The 27,932-nt window shown below is 42.6% G+C and overlaps 1 protein-coding gene and 1 long non-coding RNA gene across 3 annotated transcripts in view; one reads left to right on the top strand and one right to left on the bottom strand.

Moving 5' to 3' along the window:
- The window catches only part of LOC129391633 (uncharacterized), a 40,515-nt gene extending 17,700 nt beyond the window's left edge, over positions 1-22,815 (bottom strand). Inside the window, exons 1-2 of the long non-coding RNA XR_008616118.1 lie at positions 22,735-22,815; positions 21,014-21,153 (exon numbers count right to left, since the gene is read on the bottom strand). This is a non-coding gene — a long non-coding RNA (uncharacterized lncRNA). The remainder of the gene's footprint in view (positions 1-21,013; positions 21,154-22,734) is intronic.
- A 52-nt stretch (positions 22,816-22,867) lies between these two features.
- WDR11 (WD repeat domain 11) overlaps positions 22,868-27,932 on the top strand; it is a 58,576-nt gene continuing 53,511 nt past the window's right edge. For both annotated transcript variants that reach the window (XM_024121383.3, XM_024121384.3), the window contains exons 1-2: positions 22,868-23,055; positions 24,038-24,149. In XM_024121383.3, coding sequence (XP_023977151.1) covers positions 22,970-23,055; positions 24,038-24,149 — 198 coding nt within the window. In that variant the 5' untranslated portion in view covers positions 22,868-22,969. The remainder of the gene's footprint in view (positions 23,056-24,037; positions 24,150-27,932) is intronic.

The raw sequence follows: 27,932 nt of genomic DNA on the forward strand, positions 1-27,932 counted from the left end.
GGTCCTATGGAGAGGGACACTGCTTCCCATAAACCCCAAACAGAAGTTAGTTTAGGGGATTCCTGCAGTGCTACAGCTGTGCTCTGAATCACAGGGAGAGTGTAGCCTGGGTGGGGGGGGGGAAATGGGAGATGAAAAAAAGATGGAGAAGCCCCAAAGAATGGGAGACAAGAAGAAGAAAGCTAATTTGTAAAGCCGCCCTCCAGAGCTCTCCAGGGCCTCTCTAGTACTCCAGGAGGTCACCTCAGCTCCATGGCTTGCCTTTCTGCCTACTATTTCTGGCTTCCACTCACAGGCCAGGGTGCTTGTCAGGCTGGATTATAGCCCATAGCTCACTGCACTGTCACATTTGCCATCTGCAAACAGAAGGGAGTGTATTTCAGCTGGGGACAGGGAGAACTCAGGATCCATGACAAGGAAAAATGGAATGCAGCAGAGGAGAAAACTCCATTGCAAACTCTCTGAGGAGCTGGGACCATCCATCTTCCTCTTCGGGTTGTCAGTGAGCAACTCTCTGCCTACAGCTTCCACCATCTCTCTAAAGGAGAAAAAAACACAGAACACTATTTCCCTCTTTTAATGGCAGAATTAAAAGGATGTGTGATAAAGCCCTACATGAACCTCACAACCTAATATTTTACCTTATCAGCATCACGTCCTCCAGATTGGGTCGGGGGAACTCGTTTCTTTTCACAAGACCTCACCCCTAATTGTAGCCTATTTACTTTTCATGACTATTTTCTAGCCACCAGCCCGTTTTTCCATGATTAGTCTTAACACAGCCAGACACTTCATGCCTCAAAATATCTACTGTTACCTTCCCAAAACCCACGAGCTTTAACCAGGGGATTTGATCTTGAGTTCAAAAGAGAAATCAAGAACCAAACAATTCTAAGATAAGAACTAAACTAATGACAGTGTTTTATTGCTTGCTATTTGTGTTCGTTTCCCCAGAGACGGAGCACGGTGGAGGGTAGCCCCACGCTGGAGCACGGTGCCCAAAGCACCGGTGAGTCATGGCCAAGAGCAAGATGGGTCACAGGCAATTACTGCGACACATTAAAGCTGTGACTAAATCTTTTGTCTAATAAAACAGAATGCAGCCAAGGTTATCCTTACAAGGAAATAACTTTCACTCACATTCTGATATGCCCTCCTGAGTGGAAGAAAAAAGGGTCAAGTGCAGACAGAGCATCCTGAACCCTTCGACCACCTCGGCTCTTCCTTGGCTCAGGACACACCTTTCCTGATGCCTGTTAACAATGATGGTAGTTAGATATGGTTGTAGTAAAAAAAAATTTTCAGGTTTTTCTTGAAGTCTAGTTATACCCCTGGGGGTGTATTTATGTGACGCCATCTGTCTCCTGTCTTATGACAGCGTCATTGGGCTTGGACTCGCTTTGCTCCCCAGAGGCACCAGCCTCTCTGTGTCTCACTTTACACTTCTTTAAAGTGACCATATCACATGGCCTCCCTCACAGGGTGCTTGCCAAGATGAAATGAACTGTAGAAGATCCTCGACTGCCAAAGTTCAAGTGATGGGCTTTCAAAACTGGCTGCAGAGCAAAAGCTTTTCAGCTGTGTCTGAAAACCAACAGATGGTGCTAGATGTCACTTGTGTGGATGACGGAGGGACCCAGAACAGCCTCTGGGAATCTAAAGTGTTTGGGAGTTCTTGGAAAAAGATGCACCTTCAAGTTGGGAGGGTTTGAAGTCCTTGCCAAGACACACGAGGCAGCATTTCATCTTTACTGCTGCACTGGCCTCTGCCACGAGCATGTTTTAACAGTGAACTCAAGAGCAGGGGGCCATTTGTCCAGGTATATGCCCGGTGTCGTGAAGTAATTGTAAATAGCGTCTCCTTTCAGAGTCAGTGTCCTAATTTGCAGGATAACATATCTGGTCACCCTACCGAGTAGGACCCTTGAGAAGCCATTCATTTCAGAGTCAGTATCTGACGGCTGCTTCCAAAGCTGTACTTTGCATCCTTGACAAATGACACACTGCATCAAGAGGGGCAAGATAGGATGATTCTTCTATTTTGACTTAGAATCCAAGTGCTAGTTTGTGTAGTACAGGAGTTGTCAACCTCAGCACAGTTGACATTTGAGGCTGGATAAAAATTCTTTGCTGTGGGCTCTGTCTCGTGAGCTGTGAAGTGTTTAGGGGCATCCCTGGCCTCTTCCTGCTAGATGCCAGTAGCACCCTCTGCCCCTTCCCTGTCTGTGACAGCCAAAAATATCTCCAGACATTGTCAAGTGTCATTTGGGAGGTAAAATCATCCCTGTTGGAAAACCATGGACGTGAAACTTCTAACAATAGGATTTAGTGTGCAAATCTGAATAGCTTCAGCCTTGGACAGTCATGGTTCCTGAAATAGCACTTGACTTCAGAGGATAAGAAACACTTACGTTTAAGGTTTGCAAGAATATACTGGTCGTCATAAGCTCCAGATTTAGAATCAGACAGATTTGGATTTGACGTGGCTCTACCACTTACTATGTAGCCTTGTACAAGTTACTCAACCTTTTTGAGCCTCAGTTTTCTCATCTGTAAAACAGATTTAGGGACTTCCCTGATGGTCCAGTGGCTAAGACTCCGTGTTCCCAAGGCAGGGGGCCCAGGTTCGATCCCTGGTCAGGGAACAAGATCCCACGTGCCGCAACGAAGATCCCGCGGGACACAACTAAGACCCGGCACAGCCCCGTAAATAAATAATTATTTTTTCAAAAGTAGATTTAAAAAAATCTTCCATCTCCCATGGTAGTTAGGAGGATTAAAAGAGACATGACATATAAAGTGTTTTAAGTGTTTCAGGAACACAGTAAGCACCCAATAATATTGTAACCACGACGATGGTTGCTATTAGCTGTTATTGTTATTAGACATTGGGCAGATGGTTGAATGGGCTGCTGTGTTCTGAAAGGTACTATGGGCAAGGCAAGTTTCTCAGGAACAGGCCCTTTAAAAGAAAAATAATTGCACATTAAATAATTGGACCTGTCATATCGTTCTACTAGAAACCTGCTTCCCAGGTGTCTGATTTGGTAAACAAGTGGGTACGTGTTTATGGCACTGAAGGATTCTTGAGACCCATGGTGTGGGAGTCTCAATGTCGCCTGGTCTCCAGGGCACAACCCCACCTCTCCCAAAAGCTAACCTAAGCCCCAGCTGTGAGGTAGTCACTGAGCCCCTGAGCCCAGGACTAAACTGTCAACCCTTTGTCACACACGGTGGCCCATGCTTCAGGTGACAGTCCTTTTGTGTCAAAGTCTACGCCAGACTGTGCTATGCCAAGAGGGCATGAGTCATTTGTGGTCCTAGGACAGTCCCTGAAACCCAGCTTACAGTAATGACCAATCCTGCACCTTGCCTCTACCCCTGGCTGTGCTCGTAAATCTTTACTTAACCCTCTCCGAACGTCGACCTCTTCACCTGTAAAGTAAAGACAGATAACACCTACTTCTCAGGTGACTATGAATATTAAATAAGCTCATCAGAGGGTTCGGCATGGCACCTGGACACAGTAAAGACCTCACGCGTACTGGTCGTCTAACCGCCTCTCAGATGTTCATGGATATGGAACGAAGCGATGCTGGCATACTGCCCGCTGTGGCCCAATAGCTCACGGGTCCCCTGCCGCCCCTTCCCTCACCCCTTGGTCCTTGTTCCTTTAACACCCCCGGTGAGGAAATTTGCTGGGGAACCCAAGGTGCGTGGACTGAGCTTCCTCGTCCTCTCCCCGGTGAGCGCAGGGGAGCAAATAGAGAAGGGGGCACAGAGGGAGATTCACCACGGCCTCAGCCTGAGCACCAAGAAGGCCACTCTGTGAGGGAGGCCTCCGAGGTAGAAGACTCTCGCTCCACTGACCGAAAGTCCCACCTCGCTCCGATATAAAGCAGGACGGAGAATGTATTATCTTAACGGCGGGGCTAACTTAGCCAATAGGAATGGTAGGCTGGTGCCCAGGGCCCACGGAACTTTTAAGGACCCATGAGCAAGTTTTAATTTCTCTTAAAATCAGAATTAAAAAAAAATACAATCCAGCTAAAATTACATTTTTCTTATACCAACACAGTCATGAATATGATTTTATATATATATAATATATAAATAAATAAATTAGATAGATAGATGATAGATAGATAGATGATAGATAGATAGATGAAAGAAGTGGCCCATGAAGGCAAAAGTTCTTTAGGCCCACTAAAGTTGTAATGTGTCCCTGCCTCACAGCTAAGTGTTCAATGGGTCTTAAGAAGACCTCGATGTTTGGCTTGAAGGCTGGATGTTAATTTGGGAGTTACTTGTGGGGCTCCAAAATCACCTTCCTTATCTCCCCCTCAACTTAACATAATGTAAATTTTGTGCAAGTGGAGTTTAAGTGAGAAAGAAATCAAACAGGAGCCAAATTCCAAATTGACACAAGTGATGCAGAGTCAGCAGCGTAACCTAAAGCAGCACCAAGGTGGCAGCCTGGGCACCCTGTTCCATCAGTGATTTGCAGTAACGGTGGCAAAGGCTTTGAATCTTATCCAGAACGCAAGGGGTGGCAGGTTCCTACCCACCATCAGGGTCACGTGCTACAACCAACTCATCGCCTTACACCTCTTACCGTCACTTTCACAGTTGATTTTCTAATTCCTAATTTGTTTACATATGTTTAGATACAACAGAGAAGGCACCCCTGATGTGAGTATGTCCTCAACGATCCTCATGAGGACCAACGCTCTCCCAGGGCAGGGATGGAAACCAGGGGGAGGAAGAGCTGAAGCTTGAGTGAGCAATGCTTCCACCTGAAACCTGTAGGGACTGGAGCACTGGTTTGTGGTTGCAAATGGCTACTAGGAGCGGGGGATGGGGAGTGACTGCTAATGAGTTTCTTCGGGGAGTGATGAAACTTTCTGGAGTTAGATAGTAGTGATGGTTGCACAATCTTGCAAATATTAAAGGAAAGAAAAGAAAAGAAAAGAGAAAGGAAAACAGCTGAATTTTTTTAAAAAAAGTAAAAGGGGGGGCAAGTCCTGTGCAGACTTTGGGAACGGCTGGATGTGTGGCCTCCACAATATCCTCAGGCCCCGTCTCTTTCCATCTGCAGCTCTGCTCTGCTTTGGGTGGCTACACTCTCAGACTGACCGCTGTCTCCACTCGGGGGTTCCTGCAGCCCTAGGCTTACATCCTCCCGTCTCTGAGTGGAGCCCAGAGAGGAGTTCTCTTTTCTTAACATTGCAGAAATTGTTGTTTTCAGCTTGATTGTGCCCATGGCCTTGTCCCTGAATCAGACATCATGGAGGTGGAATTTGCTGATTGGCTTATTAAGCCTGAGTCACATACCCACCCATCTCAGTCTCTGGGGGTGGGTTGGGGATGGGACAGAGGAAGCCGACAACCTCAAGCAAACCACGGGCAGTGAGAGTGGGGGATGGGTGGGTGGCTCCCAAAGGGTAAATGGAGTGTTGTTACCGAAAGCAGGAATGGAGATTAACTAGGCAAAAACAACGGAGATGGAGTAAGTAGCTGGGTGACCTTGAATTAGTCTCTATGCCTTAGTTTCCCCATCTGTAAAACGAGAATAATAGTAATACCTGCCTCCCCAGGTAGTGATAAGGATTACAGGAGTTAAATGATATATACCACTTAGATAGAACATAGCAAGCACAATGCAGTGTTAACTAACTTTATTTTTATCTGTAATATCATCTGTTCTTAAATTTCTATAATGAGCTCCAGACATTTACTTCCTCACCAGAGTGGCTCTTTCTTTAGTTGTCAGCAATTCTTGAATGCTCTTTAGCAAGAGTCCGTCAGCTCTTGATTTTCGGTATAAAATGACTAGAAAGCAGTTTGCCAAGTTCTACATAAGACTGAAGTAATCATAACAGCCCCGGTAATTGCTATAAGATTATTAGGATGGTGCGATAACCCTGGCCAGCCTTTCTCCTAAGTCTAAATTCCAGGCATTCTTGGTTTTAAAGGGTTCCTACAACGAGAATCCAGAACCACACAGAAGGGAATGTTCTAGATCAGGAATCTACGTGCCTTGACAATGGGGATGCATGGTCTGACTATTCTTGCGGTTCCTTGGAGAGTCACGGTATCTCCAAGAGAAAAGCAGCCTTTTGTGATTTTCATTGCTACCAGAGCCTTTCTTTCCCCCACTGGCTGCTCAAGCCAGAGAAAAATGGCAGGACTCTGGGTCTATACATGTCACACTGCATTAGTGCTTATTTCTAGAGACAAATGGCTCCATTAAACACTGGGAAAGCCTTCTTATACCTGGACAACCAGCCGAAAATATTTACATTGAATTTCACTCTCATAGAAGAAATCCATCTTTATAACACAGTCCCCAAAACTACTTCAAATGATTTTGTGTGAATAGTTTCTGAGATGTGATAAGAAATGATTGCTTTGAGGGAGGGGGGCAACGGATGATTATTTCATTAGCTTTGTTAGCCTTGGCACACCGTGACATTATGAAAGAAATTAGCAGCCCCGTGGACTACTCAGGGTACAAATAAATAGTTTAATATAATTTGGAAGGTACTGCAATAAGGTCCAGCCTGGAAAATCCACTGCTTTCATTATGATGTGCTTATGGTTGAAAGTCAAATATCTGAAAATCAAAAATTAGTCCTACTCATTTTAGAGGGAAAATACAGCATATGACAACTTTCCAAACAAGGATTTATACAGGTGCTGCTGACCTCAAGGCCCAGGCGACATGGGGGGCTTGGTTAGAGCCCTCTCAGGCAGATTCTGGGGGCTGGGGCTGAAGGTGGCTTCCAGCTACCTGGGCAACAAAGGGGGAAGCACAAGTATTTATCCTGCGTCTAGACCTGCTGTATTACCTAGTGGGCCAGGGCAGATAGGGGGCAAGTAATTCCTAATCTGTAAATATCCCCCAGAGATGCATTAAGAATCCTTCACAAGGGTGGCAGAAAGAAGTATATTTTCACCATATCTGGGCTGAGCAGATTCTCAGCCAGCTGCCGACATCCCCACCCCTCCTCCACAGGGCAGGTCCATGGAGAGGGCCTTTAACCAGCTGCCTGCCAGCAAGCTCCAACCCCTATTTACTGGGAGAACTTAGGCAAGTTATCGTGTTACACTGAGCCTCAGTTTTCTCATCTGTAAAATGCGTATGCTTACTTGGGATGTGCTGTGAGGATTAAATGAAATGAGGAACGTGAAACGCTGAGCACAGCGTCTGCCCCATGAGGGCTGTCTCCCACCCCTTTCCTCTTTTCTAACATAGAGGAAGGAAGGGATTCTCAATTCCTCTTTAAAAAGCAATAACAAACTATCATAGGCTACACATTCCTGTTTGTTGTGAGTTTATAAGAAGCTGAGAAGTACAATTCATTTGAAGAGAACGACACTCAGTTTTTCTGACCTCTAATTTTCTGTGTGACCTTTGATGAGCCCCCTGGTCAGTCTGATTCCTGGTTACTTGGACCAGTTGGTCCCCATAGTGACTCCCAGCCCTGTCGTTTGCTGCCTTGATTCTCCCACATAGCTGAGGCTCTGCAGAGTGAACCTCTCAGGGACTGTTTGCAAGAACCTCTTTTTTTTCCAGAAGCATCTCCTCCAGGCACACAACTATACGGGGGTCCTTTACGTTATTACACAGCCTGGCTTCCTCTGGCCAGAAGGGGTTCTTCCAGGCACCCAGCCTGAACAGGTGACTCCTAGTTCATCTCCATGATTGTTCCGGAAGTGGGAAAGAGCTACGGGAAGCAGTGAAATCTAGCTCAAAGCTGCTGACAGCCACGTTGCCAGCAATTTGGTGGAAAACAGGCTGCAAGGAGAGAGAAAAAAGCCAACACAGAGAGAGAAGCAGAGAGCAAAGGTGTAGAGAGGGTCCAGACTCTAGTCAGTACTTGACTTTCTAATTTTAATTCCTCCAGATGCCTGCTGCACCCCTCTCTTTCCTGCAGTTTAGATGTTTCCTTCCTTAGTTTCCACGAGCCAAATAATTCTCTTTTTGCCAAAGCTAGTTTGAGTTGGATTTTTGTCCCTTGCAACCAAAATTCCTGACTTGGAGCAGCATTTTTATTTGATGCAAACGTTCCTCATGTTTATTTGGGAGGTCATGGTTGTTTGTTTGTTCGTTTGTGTGAGGTTTTTTTACATTTTATTTTATTATGGTGAGGACATTTAACATAATATCTAACTCTTAACAAATGTCTAAGTATACAATAGTGTTATTAACTACAGGTACATTTTTGTACAACAGATCTCTAGAACTCTTTCATCTTGCATAACTGAAACTTTATGCCCAATGATTGACAGCTCTACAGTTTTCCCAACTCCTGGTCCCTGGCAATCACTATTTCATTCTTTGATGCTATGAATTTGACTATTTTAGATACCTCATATAAGTGGAATGATGCAGTATTTGTCCTTCTGTGAATTCAGTAAAGTTGCAGGATACAAAATCAACATACAAAAATCAGTTGTGTTTTTTATACACTAACAACAAACTATCTGAAAAGAAAAGTAGGAAAGCAATCCAGTTTACAATAGCACCAAAAGAATAAAATATTCAGGAATAAATTTAACTAAGGAAGTGAAAGACATGTACACCACAAATGACAAAACATTGCTGAAAGAAATTAAAAAAGACACAAACAAATGGAAAGACATCTGTATTCATGGATTGGAAGAACTCATATTGTTTGAATGTCCATACTAGCCAAAGCGATCTACAGATACAATACAATTTCTATCAAAATCCCGATGCTGCTTTTTACAGAAACAAAAAAAATTTCTGAAATTCATATGGAATCACAAAGGACCCTGAATAGTCCAATCAATCTGGAAAAAGAAAAACAAGCTGGAGGCATCACACTTCCTTATTTCAAAATATATTACAAAAAAAAAAAAGAAGAAAAAAAAATAAATAAAAATATATTACAAAGCTAGTAATCAAAACAGTATAGTACTGACATAAAGACAGACATATATACCAGGGGAACAGAACAGAGAGGCCAGAAATAAGTCCAAAAATATACGGTCAACTGATATTTGACAGAGGTGCCAAGAATTACACAAGGGAGAAAGGATAGTCTCTTCAATAAATGATATTGGGAAAACTGAATATCTCTTTGCAAAAGAATGAAATTGGGCCCTTATCTTACACCATACATAAAATGGAATTCAAAATGAATTAAAGAGTTAAACATAAGACCCAAAATTGTAAAACTCCTAGAAGAAAACATAGGGGAAAACTCCTTGAAATTGATCTGGACAATGATTTCTTGGATATAACACCAAAAACACAGATTAAAAAAAAAACAAAAATAAAGTGGGACTACATCAAACTAAAAAGATTCTACACAGCAAAGGAAACAATCAAGAGAGTGGAAAAGGCCTCCTATGGAATGGGATAAAATAGTTGCAAACCAAATAAGGGCTTAATTTCTAAAATATGTAAGGAACTCCTATAACTCAAGAAAAAAAAGCCTTAATAACTCTTTTTTAAAATGGACAAAAGACTTGAGTAGATATTTCTCCAAAGAAGACATACAAATGGCCAAGTATATGAAAAGATGCTCAAGATATCAGGGAAGTGCAAATCGAAACCACAATGAGATATCATCTCACACTTATTAGGATAGCTATTGTTAAAAAAAAAAAGACAGTAAATGTTGGCAAGGGTGTGGAGAAAGTGGAACACTTGTACACCTTGGTGGGATGGCATGGTTTTTAATATTTTATTAAACCTGCTAGCATGCTACCCTTGAAATTCAGCTTCTGTTGCAGCATGCTGTTACTTCAAGGGAAAACTGGGAGTTCCTCAGTGGTGTACAATCCTCCATCTGCAGGCCCAAAAGATATCTCTTCCATGAGGGTCTGATAAAGAAGAACTTGCTACCACCAGCCCAGCAGGTAGAAGACAGAACAGTCTGGAGTCGCTCAGAATTTGTTATCTTCAGTTATGCCTATAAGTGTGTTGTTTATTACAGAGTAGATTTAACTTTCTGAGTAGGAAATACAAACTGTTCCTCTAGCAGTTTGGACACACTCAGGCAGAGTAAAAAAGTCAACCATGACTTCAGGTTCTGGAGTTCTGCATTCTAGAACAGTTGGGCAGGGTTACCTTTGTGGTTCAGTTCTTAGATGGAGTGTTTTGTGAAGCATTAAAGACCCAACGTTTCTCAAAAAGTTCCAGGAAGAATCTTGTTTCCCAGGCAACAGCTTTTCTATTGCTGCCTCTCAGCTGACTCCCCACAAATTAATCATGAATATAAATGAAAGTGCTTCTCAAGGTAAGTGACAGCTGCCCTCCTTGGCCTGTTAGGATAGCAGTGGAGAAATCGAGAGTTGAATAAGGTCTTAAGAAAATCAATGGCACAACTCAAGGCTAAGTGTCCAGACTACAGCTGAGTGGCTGAAATGCTGGTCAGAACAGGGTCTGCCAAAGTCAAATGCTACAGGAGCAGGAACTGCTTTCATGGGAGCCTGATTTTTCCTGATAGGAGGCAGTGTGTACCTTCTGCATTTAATGACGTCCCTGATGGGAAGTGTGGACTGCTCATTGGTTCTTATCAAAGAGTGTCTTCAGACACGGCTTGCACCAATATTTCATGCTATGATTTAACTTTTGGAGTGTGCATTATTTCCTGTGTCAAAAGATGTCAATCTGGGTACCTTAGGCTGCGGTAACAGAAAACCAACTCAAACTGGATTAAACTGAAAATCCACTTACATAAGAGGAAGTCCAAAGATAGGGTGGGCTTTGGGGTAGTTGATATCAGGCTCATGATATAACTGAGACCCAGGCTCTTTCCATGACTCTGCTCTGAGGTCCAGAGTCAACGGCATCCTAAATCTGGTTTTCCTCCTGGTCATAGGGTGGCTTTAGCAGCAACCAGGACTACATTCTCCCTTGTTCATATCCAACAGGAGAAAGGGAGAATCGTTTCTGAAAGCCTTTCAGAGGAGCAAGGAAGAAGGTTCACAGAAATTTCCAACAAAACACTTCTCATATTTCATTAGCCAGAATATTTCATGCCAATTCCTGAACAAACCCCTGATAAAGAGGAAGGGAACTCACTTGAACCAGTCAGCCCCAAGCCTAGAGCCAAGGGTAGTGAAGTCAGCTTCTCCTGAGGTTTATGGATTTTTTGGGAAGGGGTACATAGCTGAATCAAGTCTGAGTTCTATTAGATAAGACACAAGGGAAATACATGATATTTAGCCAATGTTAACTAGCTAAAAGTTTAGCTAATGGTATTTAGCCAATGTTAACTAGCTAAAAGTTTGTACAGCTCACTTTCCTTTCCAGGTTGCACTGTCAACACAAATACTCTTTTTAGTTTAATTCTTAAACTCCTACCTCTATATTTGTTATGGATGGAATGTTTGTGTCCACTCAAAATTCATATGTGGGAATCCTAATTCCCAATGTGATGGGGCCTTTGGGAGGTAATTAGGTCATAAGGGTGGCACCCTCATGAATGGGATTAGTGTCCTTAAAAGAAGAGACACAGGAGAGTTTGCAGTCTCTCACTTTGCTCTCATCTTTGTGAGCATATGGTGAGAAGGTGGCTGTTCTACAAGCCAGAAAGCAGACGTCACCAAACAACACTGGATCTATCGGTACCTTGATCTTGTACTTCCCAGCCTCAGAACTGTGAGAAATAAATGCTTGCTGTTTAAGCTACCCGATTTATGATATGTTTGGCATAGCAATGCAAACTGACTAAGATAACATCCTTCACTCCACAATAAGCAGTAGGAACTCTCATCAGGAGAGGCACGATGGGCAAATTGCTCAAAGTGTCCTGAGAGCTCTTGCTGGGGCTTGCCTTGTGGACCCCTCGTGTGGGACGGCAAAGTCCCACCTGGACAAGGGCATTGGCAACATCCCAGCACAATATACTGACCAGAGCAATGCTGCTCACACTCCAGTGTGCGAAAGAATGGAGGTGGGGGAATGACCTGCTTCAAAATGCAGATCTCTGAGCCTTGAACCATGGGGCATCGCAATAGGAGCGAGTTACAAGGGGGCTTCTTATAGGATTTGGGCTTGTGCTGGATGGTTCTGAAGAGAGCGCAAGGAAGCAGAGGCTAGTTCTGGATTGGATGTTGCCAAGAAGCCGGGTCAGTTCACCCATCCAGTATGTCAGCAAGCTTTGTTCTGGAGGCAGGAGGAATGAAGGTAGGGGGGACGGCACTGATGAGAAAGCAGCCGTCCCCTGGAAGGGATCCTTAGTCATTTCAGCTGCCCAGGTTCGGCCTCATATAGAAGCATTGTTTGCGTGGCCTTGTCCCTGTTCCGTTGGAAACAGTGTTTATGTTCTGTTAGAAACATGACTATCTGATGACCAGAAGGGCTATTTTCACTTTCTCAAGGGTCATTATGTGCCAAACAAACACTGTCAGAAAAACATCCAATCCCTACGACAACACTGTTAGTAGGTATTTTTCTCACCATAACAGATTAATAAATTCAGGTTCGAAAAGATGACGTGATTTCCTCAAGGCCACATAATTAGTGGTCGAGCAGAACATCACACATAGGTCTACTTGGTTCCAAAACCCACGTTCTCAATCACTCCACCTTAATCCTGCTTATAGCAAAGTGTAGAGCAGATTGTGGTATCAATTTCTATTTTTCAGAAAAATCAAGTATGATACTATAAAAAAATTTTTAATGTTTCCATTCCTATAACTCCTTCATGGTTCTAATATTATTTCTGGGGTTTTTTCTTGCTTTTTTTTTTAAGGATTTGAAAGAGGGTTATCCATTTATTGTTCTTGTTTTCAAAAGAAGACTGCTCTGATTTATTACTCCCACTCTCTTTTACTACTCTATTTCTCTTTTGCCTTCATTCTATACCTCTATTTGGTGGGAGGAATTTATGTCTTTTTTCTAACACCCTAAATAAAATGCTTAATTTGGTCATTTTTTTTGTATCCACAAAAGCATTTAAGTGAATTAATCTGGTAGAGTTCAACAAATATGTACTGAAGGTCTACTCTGTGACAGGCATAGAACTAGGTAGAGGAAGGCACAGGATGACTGAGACATGAATATATGTCCCCAAGAGGCCTAGAGAAGGGAACATGCATATTAAAAGATACCTTTTAAAATATATAAATGTCATGGTTATCTTCAGATGGGATTAATACTGACTTTTTCTCTTTTGTACATTTTTTTAAAATCTCATTTATTGTAGTTTCTTTTATTTTGCCTTATTTTATTTATGTATTTATTTTTGGCCGCACTGCATGGCTTATGGGATCTTAGTTCCCTGACCAGGGAGCGAATGTGCGCCCCCTGCATTGGAAGCATGGAGTCTTAACCACTGGACTGCCAGGGAAGTCCCCTCTTTTGTACATTTTTGTATTTACCAATATTTCAGTGATCATTTCTTCACTTTAACAATATGTCATTCATGAACATATGCTACTTATATAATCACAAGAATACAGGAAATATATTTTTTTAAAGAAAAGCTATTTTGGCATAAAAGCAATGATATTTAGCCTTGAATCTGGAGATTCTAGAAAGACCTGGCAGAGAAGAGGACACCAGATCTGAGTTTTAAAAGAGGAGGAAGAAACAATCAAGGAAAGACAAAGGTTATTTCATGAAGAGGAATCGGCATAAACAAAGGCCCAGAGGCAGGAGAAAAGAGGCATTACCCCAGGTGATGGTGAGCTCCCCAAAGCCTGCCTTGGCGTCTGCCTGTTTCACTGCTGTGTCCCCAGCAATCGAGGATGGACAGATGGACTCCAGCTGGGCCTGCAGCACTAGCTCTAAGAGGCGCTCTGTGAACATGTGTGACGTGGAATGAGGATGGGTGAGAAGCAACAGGAGGGGTAGGGCAGCAGTCGGGGGAGAACACGGTTTCCCAGGAGGACAGATTCAATCCCGGGGGCTATTGGGAACCCCTGTGCAGTTTTCAGAGTATAAAGGAAATTTTTACTGCACTTGGCACACTCCATTTTAGGAATAGCTACTGTTCAGGGATGGACAATTTCTCCACAATTTAAAAATTGATGTGTTATTATCACTTCCTTGAATCACTAAAGTTCATATTAAGGAACCTCCTACCTCCTGCTGTAGATTAATTAGCCCTAATGCAAAGCCTGCAGTACCAGTATAGCCCTGACATGAATATATTCCCATGTAAAGACTGTTCTTATGGGCTGAATAAAGCAGACAGCCAATGGATTCCTCAATCATAGACACCATAAATGTCTTCGATAATGGCTGCTCTATTGGCCCTTTCTGTTCTGGCCTCAGCAGGAACTCACTTCCTCTACCTCCTGAGCCCCCAGAGAGCGCTCAGCTAGGAAAGGCAAGACTCAGAAGGAGAGCATTTTAATACCACTGCCGCTTTACCAGATGGCAAGTTACGGTAGGAAAGAAAACATTTCTCGTGTGTGTGTGTGTGTGTGTGTGTGTGTGTGTGTGTGTGTGTGTGTGTGTATAGTATTCGTATTTGTAATTATGCACATATACATAATCAGAAATACAAATTTTCTTTTAGTGTACTGCTCCTCAATAAGTAACACTGTTATTCAGTTCACCAGGATTTATAAAATGCCCTTTTATACAATTACGCAAGAATCCTAAGTGGTTTTCCCTTTAAAATATATTAAGTGAAATTTAAGCCTGTATCCTACAGAGAATTAACTTTTACAACCTCTACATTCTGCCACAAGGAAGATTAATGACTTTTCCTTGTCTACTTTCTATCGAAACCCTTCATGCACATGAGACAGATGTCAGAGACTTGGCACATAGCAAAGTCAGATACGACTTTCCTAATGAATTTGGCTGGAAACCCCTAGCCATTAACTTCACCCTCAAAACAGCATCCTTCAGAGGTAGGAGCTGAATTCTCAGTAATCGACTTGTTTGGCGACCACCTACTAGGTCTGTCTTGAGTCAGACGAGTGGGTCTGGACCAGCCTCCCAGGTGTTGAGCTCAATGACACACAAAGGACCAGGAAAGGCAAGGTGAGACTGGGAATCCCAGGCTCCCCACAGAGGCCACGTAGACAGTGAGTACAGATTCCGGGAGGCAGTTCCTGCTGAACCCAATGTCCCCTTGGAAACATCAGGCCAGTGAGAGGAGCAGGATAAGCAGGAAGGAGGGATGGCACTGCCCAGTCCCAGCACCTGGCTCAGCTCCAGGTTTGGAATCACCTGGGGACTTTAGACGGGGCTCCTTTTCTTTGGCTTCTGACATCAGGCCTAGAGTCAGGTGTGTTATGACAAATACAGAACGTCGTGTTGTCAAATGGTAATCTGACAGTCAAGCAATGAAAGACATGCTTTCATTGTATGAAAGGGGCATACGATGGGCAGTGCATTTTATTCCATTAGAAAATGTTAAATTTCTGTATTTCCAAAAAATTCACAAAATAAAGGGCAGATTACATTAGGGAAATATTTGCAAATGATTACATCTGATTATTGAGTGGAAAAGAGGAGAGTAAAAATCGTTCTTATAGTATGACCTCAATTTTATAAAAAATAAAACATATATATATGCATTTTTTAAAGGAAGAAATATTTAGCCACTTAAAAGAAGCCAATATTACCAGGGATCATATACTTTTTGTATTTATGCTCTTCTGAAGCTTCCATATTTTCTACAATAAGTACTTATTTATTTTGTAATTTAGAAAAAATTTAATAATAAAAAAGAGACAGTTATACTCACTCCTGTGAATTACTTTAGGGAAATAACATAAAATTAAAACCAACTATAATCATGAAGATATTTACTGTGCTTTATCTTTGTTATTAAAAATGGAAATAACTTAAATATCAGGCAATAGTGGAACAGCTAAATAAGTTATTGTATATATATTCTGTGAAATATTGTGAAATCATTCAAATGATAATTATGATGACTATATAAGTATTACAATTATGATAGAAGTTTCAAAGAAAAAGATTAACGGCTTCCTTGGTGGCGCAGTGGTCAGGAGTTCGCCTACCAATGCAGGGGACATGGGTTCGAGCCCTGGTCCAGAAAGATCCCACATGCCGCAGAGCAACTGAGCCCACGCGCCGCAACTACTGAGCCTGCGCTCTAGAGCCCGCGTGTCACAACTACTGAAGCCCACGCACCCAGAGCCCGTGCTCTGCAACAAAGAGAAGCCACCACAATGAGAAGCTGCTCACCGCAATGAAGAGTAGCCCCTACTCGCCACAACTACAGAAAGCCCGCGAGCAGCAACAAGGACCCAACGCAGCCAAAAATCAATCAATCAATCAATCAATATTTTTTAAAAGAAAAGAAAAAGATTAATAAAATATATGTGTATTATGAAATTGTGTAAAATATGTCTTCATTTGGACAGAATTGGGAGAAAAATATGTGAATATAAAAATTACATTAGCAAATAAAGATTGTGGATACATTTTTCTCTTTAAAAAAATTGTGATATTGTTCTTTATATTTCAAAGGAGTAAAACTAGATGCTCTTAGATAAACACTTTCAGTCTATGTCAGGGGGCTACGAGTGCCCTGCTTTGTCTTATGGCTTCTAGGCCTCTAGATTTAGTCCGTCCACACTCAAGGCTTATTACAGGGCAGACTTTGAATTACAAGTCAGTCATCTACCCTGAGTAGAAATACAAGTATGACACTTAGAGATTCGACGTATCAGTGGCAAGTTGGCATTTGTTTTTAATTGCAACAATCGGAGGATTCTATGAGAGACCAGACAATGTGAAAGCCTGTTAGAGTGTCTCACAATCTATTTCCACCAAGGTCCAAGCTCGTTAAGAATGTGAAAATCAACAGAATCATTTCTTCCCAAGAAACCATGATTGCCTACCACATATAACCTCGTGGGCTTAATCTAATTTATGAAATGCTATTCCATGAGGACAACATTAAGACATTGTTTATTTGGACTAATAAAATTCTGATGAATAAACCAAATAAGGAAGTCCTCTAGTTTATTCTTCCCTTAAAAACAGCCAATAACTGGATAACCACACACTGACGGAACCTAAGTGGCCCCAGGAATGGGATTTGCTGGCAGGTCCATTATGTGGACCCTCCCTGGAAAGAGGGAAAGGGTGAGAACGGGTGCTGACCTGGCTTCTCCTCCTTAATATCCAGGACAACTATCACACTGGAGAATCTTACACGCAATATTTTTAACCTCTAAATTTGTCCAAAGTCACAGAGCTAGGAGGCGGCGGGACCAGAGCAGGACTCCTGTCTGTGTGTCTGGCTGGCTGTCTAACCGCAAAGGCCTCGCTGTCTCCAGCAACTCCTAACCGCCTCTCCTTGTGCGCAGGATGTAAGAGAAACACGTCCCTCACCCAGCTTCCTCGGGAGAAATCCATTTCATCATGACTGCTTTTCTCAGAAACATCCTTTAGTCTAATAAACCTCAATTACCATGGCATAAGGTGCAGTGACTGATCCATTATACTGTAAGAATTATCCATAATATGTAGAGACATAAAAAGAGATTAATAACGAGAGTAACCAGATAATAAATCAGACTGATGATTATCCATGAGGAAGCAAGGAGTGGGCGGAAGGCGTTTAAGGAAAAACTCAAGGAAAGATAGGCAGATGCCAAGTCTAGGCTGTCAATCTAGTACCCCTCCCCTTCAGCCAATCCCCCGCTCGGCTGCCGACTGTGCCTCCCACGTTACTGGGTGCCTTTCCTTTAAAATGTACTGACTGCACAAAGTGTGCACCCCTGGTCCCCATTTCCTCCCCTTTGACAATGTCACAACCACTCCTAAACCTCACATGAAAGCAGCTCTGTATCCTGGACTGAGTCCTGACCAGGTAGAGGTTCGCCTCTGTCACTGGCCAGAAATATGATCTTGGGTAAGTCCCTTCCCCTTTCTGAGGTTGAGTTTCTTTATCTAGAACATGGGGTTGGCGATAGCTACCACGGACGAAACAAGGTTGGTTTGGAATTCAAACGCTTTCGTTTAAAGAAGACAGGATTGACCAATTTAAAATACCAATGTTCTAAGGAAAATACTCTAACAATGTCCTAAGGAAAATACTCTAACAGACGCAGTAAATGTCTTGGCACAAAGTGATGCTAGAGTTAGCGGGAGGCTGAGTGACCAAGGGTCAAGAGAAGGGTCTCAGTAGAGACACGGCCTGAGAAGGGAGGCTCAGGGCACCCAAGCCTGGAAGAGAATGAGGCATTGTCATCCTGAAAGATACACAAGCTGCAGCTCCTCTCCTTTAAAAGCTAACCCCTGAGGCCACCGGCCCTGAGCTTCAGACAGCATTGTAAGCACGATGTGATTGCAGGGAAGTCAGCAGAGCTCTGGCTGGGGCTTGCCCGGCAGCTCAAACAGCCTGTGTCTTTGGCTATGTGTGAGGACAGCCTGGTCTTTCAGAAAGAGCTGAGTTAGCTCCTTCAGGCCAAGGTCGTCATGGTCCATCCAGAACTTCGATTCCCCAAACCCTGTCTGATGTGTTCCCTTAAAACCCTGGTCTTAAAGCTGGTCACTGTGGTTTTGGTATCCTGGTGACTGACACAGCAAATTCAACTCCACTTTTACCCAAATCCTCATTACTTCTTCTCTTTGCAGGATGCACCTTAGAGAGGGAAGATCTTTCTTCAAATTCAAGGTGATAAAGCTTAGAGGGGCCGGTGCTATCAAAAAAAAAAAAGGCCTAGATTTATATCCCAGCTCTGTCAGTAAATTATAAGGTACTTAGGAACCCAAGTGCTGTGTTAGGCTCTTTTAATGTATTATCTAATGTAATGCTTTTAATCATCCAAGGATAATTACCAACACCCTCTAAAAAATAGAAGAAAAGGAGGCTTAATCAACTCAAGTAATTTGCCCAAAGTCACAATAAATGCCCTTCTACTACTGAGGTTAACCATCCATGACTCCCTCGGATCAGAAGAAGGAAATCCAGTATGAGGATCAAAGAAAAGGCTTAGCTCACATGGAAAGTCCTTAGCTCACTGCCTGACACATGGTTAATTCCCAGCAAATGATACCTGGTATTAGTAACAGAAGTGAATTAAAAGAACCTTGAAAGGATCACATACGGTACGTGGCTTCCATGGACTTGTGCACATAGAAGCACTTGGACAAGTGTGAAGGTCAGCAACTGAGAAGGACTACCAACGGTGCGACTGAAGCGGCTCATTATGCGCCATCTTAAGCGAGATAAAACGAAAACACAATTTAAAGCTACGTAAGTAGCAAAATATGCAAATAAAACAAAAAGAAAAATGGTTAATTCCTAAATTTGCTCTTTGACTAATTTCATCATTCCTAGGCGTGTACCCTGTCCTTACACACCATGTTTCAGCATCAGCACTACGTTCCTGTCCCTTTCCACAATCAGGCCACAAGCAGGCCACCACTATCTTTCTTAGTTTTGGAAATAAGACCATGACTTCAGTCCTTGACCTTATTGGGTATATGTGCTCAGCCAAGCGGCTCAACATTCAGGTTGCTACCTATAGCATGGGAGCATTTTTTGGTCAATCTGAGAAGGGATTTGTGTCTAAAGTAGGTAAGGAAATTTTATAATTCAATAGTGAAGAGACAAATAACCCAGTTGAAAAATGAGCCAAAAATCTGAATAACATTTACCCAAAGAAGATATATAAATGGCCAATAAACACATGGAAAGATAAGCAACATCATTAGCCATCAGGGAAATGCAAACCAAGACCACAATGGGAACCACTTCACGCTCACTAGGATGGCTACAAAAAGACAGAATCAACAGTGCTGGGGAGAATGTGGAGAAAGTGCCACCCTCATACACTGCTGATGGGACTGTAAAACGGTGCAGCAGCCTCTTTGGAAGACAATCTTGTAGTTCCTTAAAAAGTTAAACATTAGAATTACCGTATGAGCTGGCAGTTCCAGTCCTAGGTATATACCCAAGAGAAATGAAAACACATGTTCACATAAAAACCTGCACAGGAATGTTCACAGTAGCATTATCTGTAATAGCTGGAAGCTAAAAACAACACAAATGTGCATTAACAGGTGAATGGATAAATAAAAGGTGCTATATCCATACAATGAAATATTATATTATTCAGAAATAAAAATAATAAAGTACTGCTATATACTGCAAAATGGAAAAATGTGAAAACATTACACTAAGGGAAGAAGACGGGTACAAAGAGCCAAATGTTGTATGATTCCATTTCTATGAAATGTCCAGAATAGGCACATCTATGGAGATAGTAGATTAGTGGTTGCCTAGGGATGAGGAGGGGGTCATGAGGTCAGGGGGAAATGATGACTGACTGTTAACGGGTATAGGATTTCTTTTCGAAGTGACGAAATAGTCTAAAATTGATTGTGGTGATGGTTGCAAAGCTCTGTGAATATACTAAAACCAACCAAATTGTGTGATTAAGTAGGTGAATTATATCTCAATAAAAGTATGATTTTTAAAAAATCCTATGCTTCCCAGGCAGCTGGCATTCATTGCAACTGGACTGTGGTGTGGATTGTGCCATGGAGGGCAATGTGGTGTTGTCAGTAGTTAAAAGTATCAGTTCTGGAATCAGATTCACCTGGGTTCCAACACGGCTCTGCCTTTTATTGACTGTGTAACTTCAGGCAACTCTGTGAGCCTTAATTTTGTCATCCATAGGATACTTGTTATAATACAGCCTTATGACTTTGAGTAGATTCAGTGGGATGATGCAGGTGAAGGGCTTATCATAGTACCTGGCATTTTATGAGTGCTCCATAGTAAGCAGTTGACTTCATCACCTTCATCCTCAACATCTCCATCCATGGTCAAACCAATTTACCAGCGCTCTCTCTGATCCGGCCTTGGAAATTTCACTTACAAAGTAAGTGATTTATTCAGTAATATATTATTTCTGTCTTCATCCCTTTCCTCTGCTTTGTCCCACCCAAGCAGAGTAGTAATCAGAAATATCACCACTCTATTCTTATCTCCACCAACTTTAAAAGAGGAGAAGAAGTGGTCCTAGTTTAGGGAAGCAAATGAGACAGCAGTGGAAGGATGCTCTGAGCCCTCTTTACCTGGCTTTGGAGTTGACGTCATTGGACGTGGAGTGAAATGGTAGTTTTTCAGGCACAGAAGAGGAGCTTAGGTTCTTTCCCATGGAAAGAGCAATTGTCCAATGTGTTTATTCTGTCTTCCACGCTGGCCAAGACAGACGCTTCAGAGAAAGCCATAGAAATCCATTAACATACTTAATTCACACTCTCGTACCATGGGAGACATATTACTGTTCCACCCCCAGCTGTTCATCCATCCTTGTCCTGAACATTCAACATTCATGTCCTCAAGGTAGCTTACAGATTCAAACTAATTAATCCCTCTAAGAGGGTTCCCTGCTCCCCTTCTCCATTTGTGAGCTTCTGCACTGACTCCTTACTGTTTGTTACCTCATGCCTGGTTGACCTTATGCTTAAGGCCATTTAAAACTCTCACACCACCAGTCATTTATTGCGGACCAGGAAGAGTGTTGGGCATTGGGGAGAAAGGAATATTGAGATTTGGTTCCTTTCTGAGAGGAGTTCTAAGTCTACTAGAGTGCATTTATTCTGCTATAACACAGTTGCCTAAAAATGTGTTAGTCTCCCTTGTTAGACAAACATATCTGCAGATAACAATAATGTAGGGTATAAATACTGAAATAGCACAGAAGAACAGCACAGAAGAGTGGTTTCTCAGAGGTCACCACACACTTCCATTTACATCTCATTGGCCAGAATTTAGCCTTATGACTTGATTTAGTTGTAAGGGAAGGTGGGGTATGTATTAATTTAATGGAGTGATAATGCGCCTGGAAACAAATTGTGGTTACGTTCCTAAGAAAGAAGGTGGGAATAAATTCTGGGAGCCAATTAGCAATCTCTGTCACAGGAGGCACCAATGATTTTTAATAAGGGAGTGGTATATTTAGATCTGTGGTTATGGGTATCTCTGCTAGCCCCAAAGTATCATCAGTAGGGAAAGATGTGGGGCAGGGAAGGCAGGACAGCAAGGGAAGGGAAGGGAAGCGGCAACAATTGCCAGAGAATAACTAAAAGCCAAAATGTATTCATTAACTTTAACAACTAAGAGGACGTTGTCGGTAATCTTTGAGAAAGCTGTTTTATAAGAGTGATAAGGTGGACACATCGACCCATGATGACAAAATTACCATTATTTTTGTTCCTTTTGTTGTTCAAGGAACTAGCAATGTATTTGGGGAGAGACAGAAGACTGCAAAAATTGTAAAGAAATCATTGTGTCGAGTGTTAAAGGATAAAAGAAGTGTGGAGTACAGAGGAGGGAGGCATTGAGTCTGACTTGAAGGAGAGCAGCAGAGGAGAAACTGGCAAACGAAAGCTACCCCAACAAACAGACACAGGCAAAGGGCACTTGGCCTCAGGAGAAACGCTATTTTGTTGTTGTTTTTTAAGTATTTCCAAGGCCAGACATGGAATATTCTCCATATTTGCAAATTTTTTATGTTCCGGCCATTCTTCTCATTCACTCTCTCCATTCATCCAATTAACTTCACACATGCATTTATTCTATAAACTCCATGAGGGCGGAGACTTTGCCTTCTTCATCACCACATCTTCCATTCCTACAACAGTGCCTGTCATTGGTAGTTGCTCTAAGTGAACTAATCCAAGGCAGAAAGGCTAATTGGGGCTTTTAGCTCCTGCTTTTCACCATTTCCAGCAGGGCACATAGGTCTACGCAGTCCCAGTCTGAACAAACCGAACGTAACCAGAGTCAGCACCTCTTTCTTTCGGGAACCACCGGCTCCTACGCAGAGCTGCGGAACCGCTACAGCGGCGGCATCCTGAAGCAGCCGGAACATAGGCGTGGCGGAACCTGAAGGAAGCCGTATCTGGGGGCGGTGGAACCAAACTGCGGCGCCCACGAAGCCACCCGGACTCTGTTTGGAACGGAAGCGCAATGGCCGCCGCTTCCTGGTTGCGGGTCGGCGCCGAGGGCCGGGCTTAGCCGCAGCGATGTTGCCCTACACGGTGAATTTTAAGGTGTCGGCGCGCACCCTCACCGGGGCCCTCAGTGCCCACAACAAGGCGGCGGTGGACTGGTGAGGGCGCGGGGCTCCGAGGCCGCCAGGCTCGGCCAGGAGTTTGTGAGGGGAAGGGGACAAAACAAGAGGGTTCACCCCCCGCCCCCTGCTTTGTTTGGCCTCGCAAAGACTGGGTGCCGCCTTCACACTTGGAGATTTTCATTTAAATGCTGGAATTTTGTTGTTACTATAAAAGCTGTAAATGCCCCATGTGGGAACTTTCCCTGTGTGGATATATTTGCCCTCTTTCTACCATCTCTGTTTCTCTTTGCTCTTTTCCCCACACCTTCCTCACCCTCCCAGTCCCGTCTCTTAACCTCTCTCCAGTCTCCAGCCTTCTCTCCCCAATGTCAATTCCCCTGACCACGTTCTCGTCCCCATTCTGTCTTCTCTTTCATCCCTGTTTCTTACCTTTATTCATTCAACAGTGTGCCGGACCCTGTGCCAGGCTCCTGTGCTCTCGCCGGCACTTCATTTCACCTTTATCGGTTTACTGTAAAATGACGCTGCAAATTAACAACTAGACAAATATAAAGCAAACTGCGGTAGCTGTGGCTACTGGGGATGTTGGCAAGAGTACCGAAACCTCCTGTTCACTGTTTGTCTTTGTATCTGGTGGGAAGGACCGGGGCTAATCACAGATACCGGGGAGCATGACCCCACGCACTTTGTGGATGCTCAGTAGTAAAAGCTGAATAAGACAAGGTATATGCCCTCAAAGACAAATAGACGACAGGAGTTGCTTTATACATCTTCACGCTCTACGTGCATATCTCTGAGAACCTTCTTTTTTTATCTGAAAGAAAAACTAAAGCTTTTTTAAAGCTAAACTAGACATTTTATTTAAATGATATAATGTAAAATACTAGCCTTTGGGCTTAAATAATTTTATTAATGGTGGTGCATGTTAGTTAGATTTCTCACTTATTTAGGCTGCCTCTTGGCAAGAGAGAAGTTGCTTTGCTTTGCTTTTTACTTAAACTTTAACACTTTTTGTTAGGGGCTGGCAAGGTTTAATTGCTTATGGATGTCATTCGCTGGTGGTAGTGATTGATTCCAGTACTGCTCAAACGCTTCAAGTTTTAGAAAAACATAAAGCTGATGTTGTCAAGGTAAGTCAGATCCCACTTTGACCCTGTAACATATTGTCTATTCTAAGGTTTTAAATATCGCTAGAATCTCAGTAAGTCATATGTACACATGTTGAATAGGTTTTAAGTATGATAATCTATTTGGGGTAGCCTAGTATTTCCATATATAATGTCACATCAGGATGAGCTAGTATGGCTCAGATGAGCTAGAATGAGCTAAAATGCTAGTTCTTAGGTCATTTCAAAGCTGGTGGAAAACACTAATTCTACCATGTACTGGACCACTCATTCACTCATTAATTTTGAGCACCTAACATGTGCTAAGGATATAGAGGTGAAAGCCCTCAAGCAATTCATTGTCTAGTGAGGAAGAATGAAAAGAAAACACACAAATACAGTGTGGTAAGTGAGACCTGCCTAATATGCTGTGGAAAGACAAAGGAGCTACAGGTCACCTCGTTTTAGGGATCAGAGGAGGGTCTCAGAAGTCTTTTCATTTTAGGGACTGGTAAACAGTAGTTGGCCAAGTGAAAATTGGGAGAGGTGCACTGCAGGAAAAAGGGAGGATATACACAAAGGGAAGTAATATGTGTAAGGATGGCTAAAAGATGGGATACACATGTAGGAGTGATGAAAGAAGGCAGCTGGAGAAATTCACCTGCCCCAAAAGGTTTGTAAGATTATGAAGGAATCTGGATTTTTAAGTAGGAGATTGATATGGTCGTATTTGCATTTAAGAAAAACTCATTCTGGCAGCAGTGGAGGGTCTGCTGGAAAAAGGCAAGACAAGGCAGTGGGATCATTTAGGAGAAGTAATTTGGGCAGGAAATTCTTAGGGCCTAAAATAAAGCGGAGGTGTGAAGGAGCTAAGAGGTAAACTTGATAGCCTTTATAGTAAACAGTCTTAAGGGAGAGTCAGAATAGAATGACTCCAAGGTTTCTGTTTGAGTAGTTGAATGGCAGTGTTGCTTTGATGAGGTGAGTGTGTGAGAAGTCATGACTTTAAGTGTTTAACGGGCAAAGCCTGAGACACCTGGGGCAACTGAATTATACTGATCTGAAATTTTAGGGGAGATGTTACAATTGGAGATAGAGATTTGGGGTCTTTTTCATCATTAACAGCTTTACTGAGATATTCATACCATTTAAATTCACCCATTTAAAGCATACAATTCCCTGGCTTTCAGTATATCCACAGAGTTGTGTAGCTGTCACCACAGTCAGTTTGATAACCCCCAAAAGAAACCCTGTACCCATTAGCAGTTGCTACCCATGCCTTTTCCCCATCCCCTTCATCCCTAGGCAGCCACTAATCTACTTTCTGTCCTAGATTTGTCTGTTCTAGACATTTCAAATAAATGAGATGATACAATACGTGCCTGGCTCCTCTCACCTAGAATAATGTTTTCAAGGTTCATCCATGCCATAGCATATGTCAGTACTCTGTTCCTTTTCATTGCTGAATAATATTCCACTGTATGAAATACAACATTTATTTATTGATGGACATTGAGGTATTTCCCACTTTTTAGGTATTATGAATAATACTGCTGTGAACATTTGTGCACAGTCTGTTTGTGTGAACCTGTGTTTTCATTTCTCTTGGGTTTATGCCTAGGATTAGAATTGCTGACTCATGGTAACTCTGTGTTTAACTTTTTGAGGAACTGCCAGACCATTTTCCAAAGAGGCTGCGCTATTTTACATTCCTTCGGCAGTGTATGAGGGCTCCAATTTCTCCTCATCCTGAACAACACTTGTTATTATGTGTCCTTTTGATTATAGCCATCCTAGCAGATATGAAGTGGTTCTCATTGTGGTTTTGGTTTGCATTTCCCTGATGGCTAATGATGTTTAGCATCTTTTCATGTGTTTTTTGTCCATTTGTATATCTTCTTTGAGAAGTGTCTGTTCATTCCTTTGCCCATTTTAAAATTGTTTTTTTTTTTTTTTTTTTTTTTGTGGTATGCGGGCCTCCCTCTGCCGTGGCCTCTCCCGTTGCGGAGCACAGGCTCCGGACGCGCAGGCTCAGCGGCCATGGCTCACGGGCCCAGCCGCTCCGCGGCATGTGGGATCCTCCCAGACCGGGGCGCGAACCCGGTTCCCCTGCATCGGCAGGCGGACGCGCAACCACTGCGCCACCAGGGAAGCCCCTAATTGTTTTTTTTTTTTTAATTTTGGAGTTGTAAGAGTTCTTTATGTATTCTAGATACAAGTCCCTTATCAGATATATGGTTGGCAAATATTTTCCCTCATTCTGTGAGTCATCTTTCACTTTTTTGATAGTGCCCTATGAAGCACAAAAGTTTTAAATTTTTTTTTTTTTTTTGCGGTACGCGGGCCTCTCACTGTTGTGGCCTATCCCGTTGCGGAGCACAGGCTCCGGACGCGCAGGCTCAGCAGCCACAGCTCACGGGCCTATCTGCTTCGCGGCATGTGGGATCTTCCCGGACCGGGGCATGAACCCGTGTCCCCTGCATCGGCAGGTGGACTCTCAACCACTGCGCCACCAGGGAAGCACAAAAGTTTTAAATGTTGATGTAGGTATAATTTTTTTCTTTTGTTGCTGTATCCAAGAACCATTACTCTTCCCGATGTCAATAAGATTTACACCTTTGTTTTCATCTAAGAATGTATGGTTTTAGCTCTTATATTTAAATTTCAGATCCATTTTGAGTTAAATTTTGTATGTAATGTGAAGTAGAGAAAAATACAGGTGATTTTTTTTTAATACTAACATGTGTCTTGTGATCTTTCTTTTTTTTTACATCTTTATTGGAGTATAACTGTTTTACAATGGTGTGTTAGTTTCTGCTTTACAACAAAGTGAATCAGTTATACATATACATATGTTCCCATATCTCTTCCCTCCTGCGTCTCCCTCCCTCCCACCCTCCCTATCCCACCCCTCGAGGTGGTCACAAAGCACCGAGCTGATCTCCCTGTGCTATGTGGTTGCTTCCCTCTAGCTATCTGTTTTACATTTGGTAGTGTATATATGTCCATGCCACTCTCTCACTTCGTCACTGCTTACCCTTCACCCTCCCCATATCCTCAAGTCCATACTCTAGTAGGTCTGTGTTTTATTCCCATCCTACCCCTAGTCTCTTCATGACATTTTTTCTTCTTAGATTCCATATATATGTGTTAGCATATGGTACTTGTTTTTCTCCTTCTGACTTACTTCACTCTGTATGACGGACTCTAGGAAAAGACCTACAATTACATTCTGTGCTTAGTGTTTTTTAAAAGTCAGAAATCCCCCCTTATTTCATAAACTCAGCTATCAGAATTTAGTATGTGGAGTTGCCTTATGATGTGCCACATCTTCTTTATCCATTCATCTGTTGATGGACACTTAGGTTGCTTCCATGTCCTGGCCATTGTAAATAGAGCTGCAATGAACATTTTGGACATGACTCTTTCTGAATTATGGTTTTCTCATGGTATATGCCCAGTAGTGGGATTGCAGGGTTGTATGGTAGTTCTATTTGTAGTTTTTTAAGGAACCTCCATACTGTCCTCCATAGTGGCTGTATCAATTTACATTCCCACCAGCAGTGCAAGAGTGTTGCCTTTTCTCCACACCCTCTCCAGCATTTATTGTTTCTAGATTTTTTGATGATGGCCATTCTGACCGGTGTGAGATGATATCTCATTGTAGTTTTGATTTGCATTTCTCTAATGATTAATGATGTTGAGCATTCTTTCATGTGTTTGTTGGCAATCTGTACATCTTCTTTGGAGAAATGTCTATTTAGTTCTTCTGCCCATTTTTGGATTGGGTTGTTTGTCTTTTTGATA

The sequence above is a fragment of the Physeter macrocephalus genome, chromosome 20, assembly GCF_002837175.3.
Source record: "Physeter macrocephalus isolate SW-GA chromosome 20, ASM283717v5, whole genome shotgun sequence".
Classification (NCBI taxonomy): domain Eukaryota; kingdom Metazoa; phylum Chordata; class Mammalia; order Artiodactyla; family Physeteridae; genus Physeter; species Physeter macrocephalus.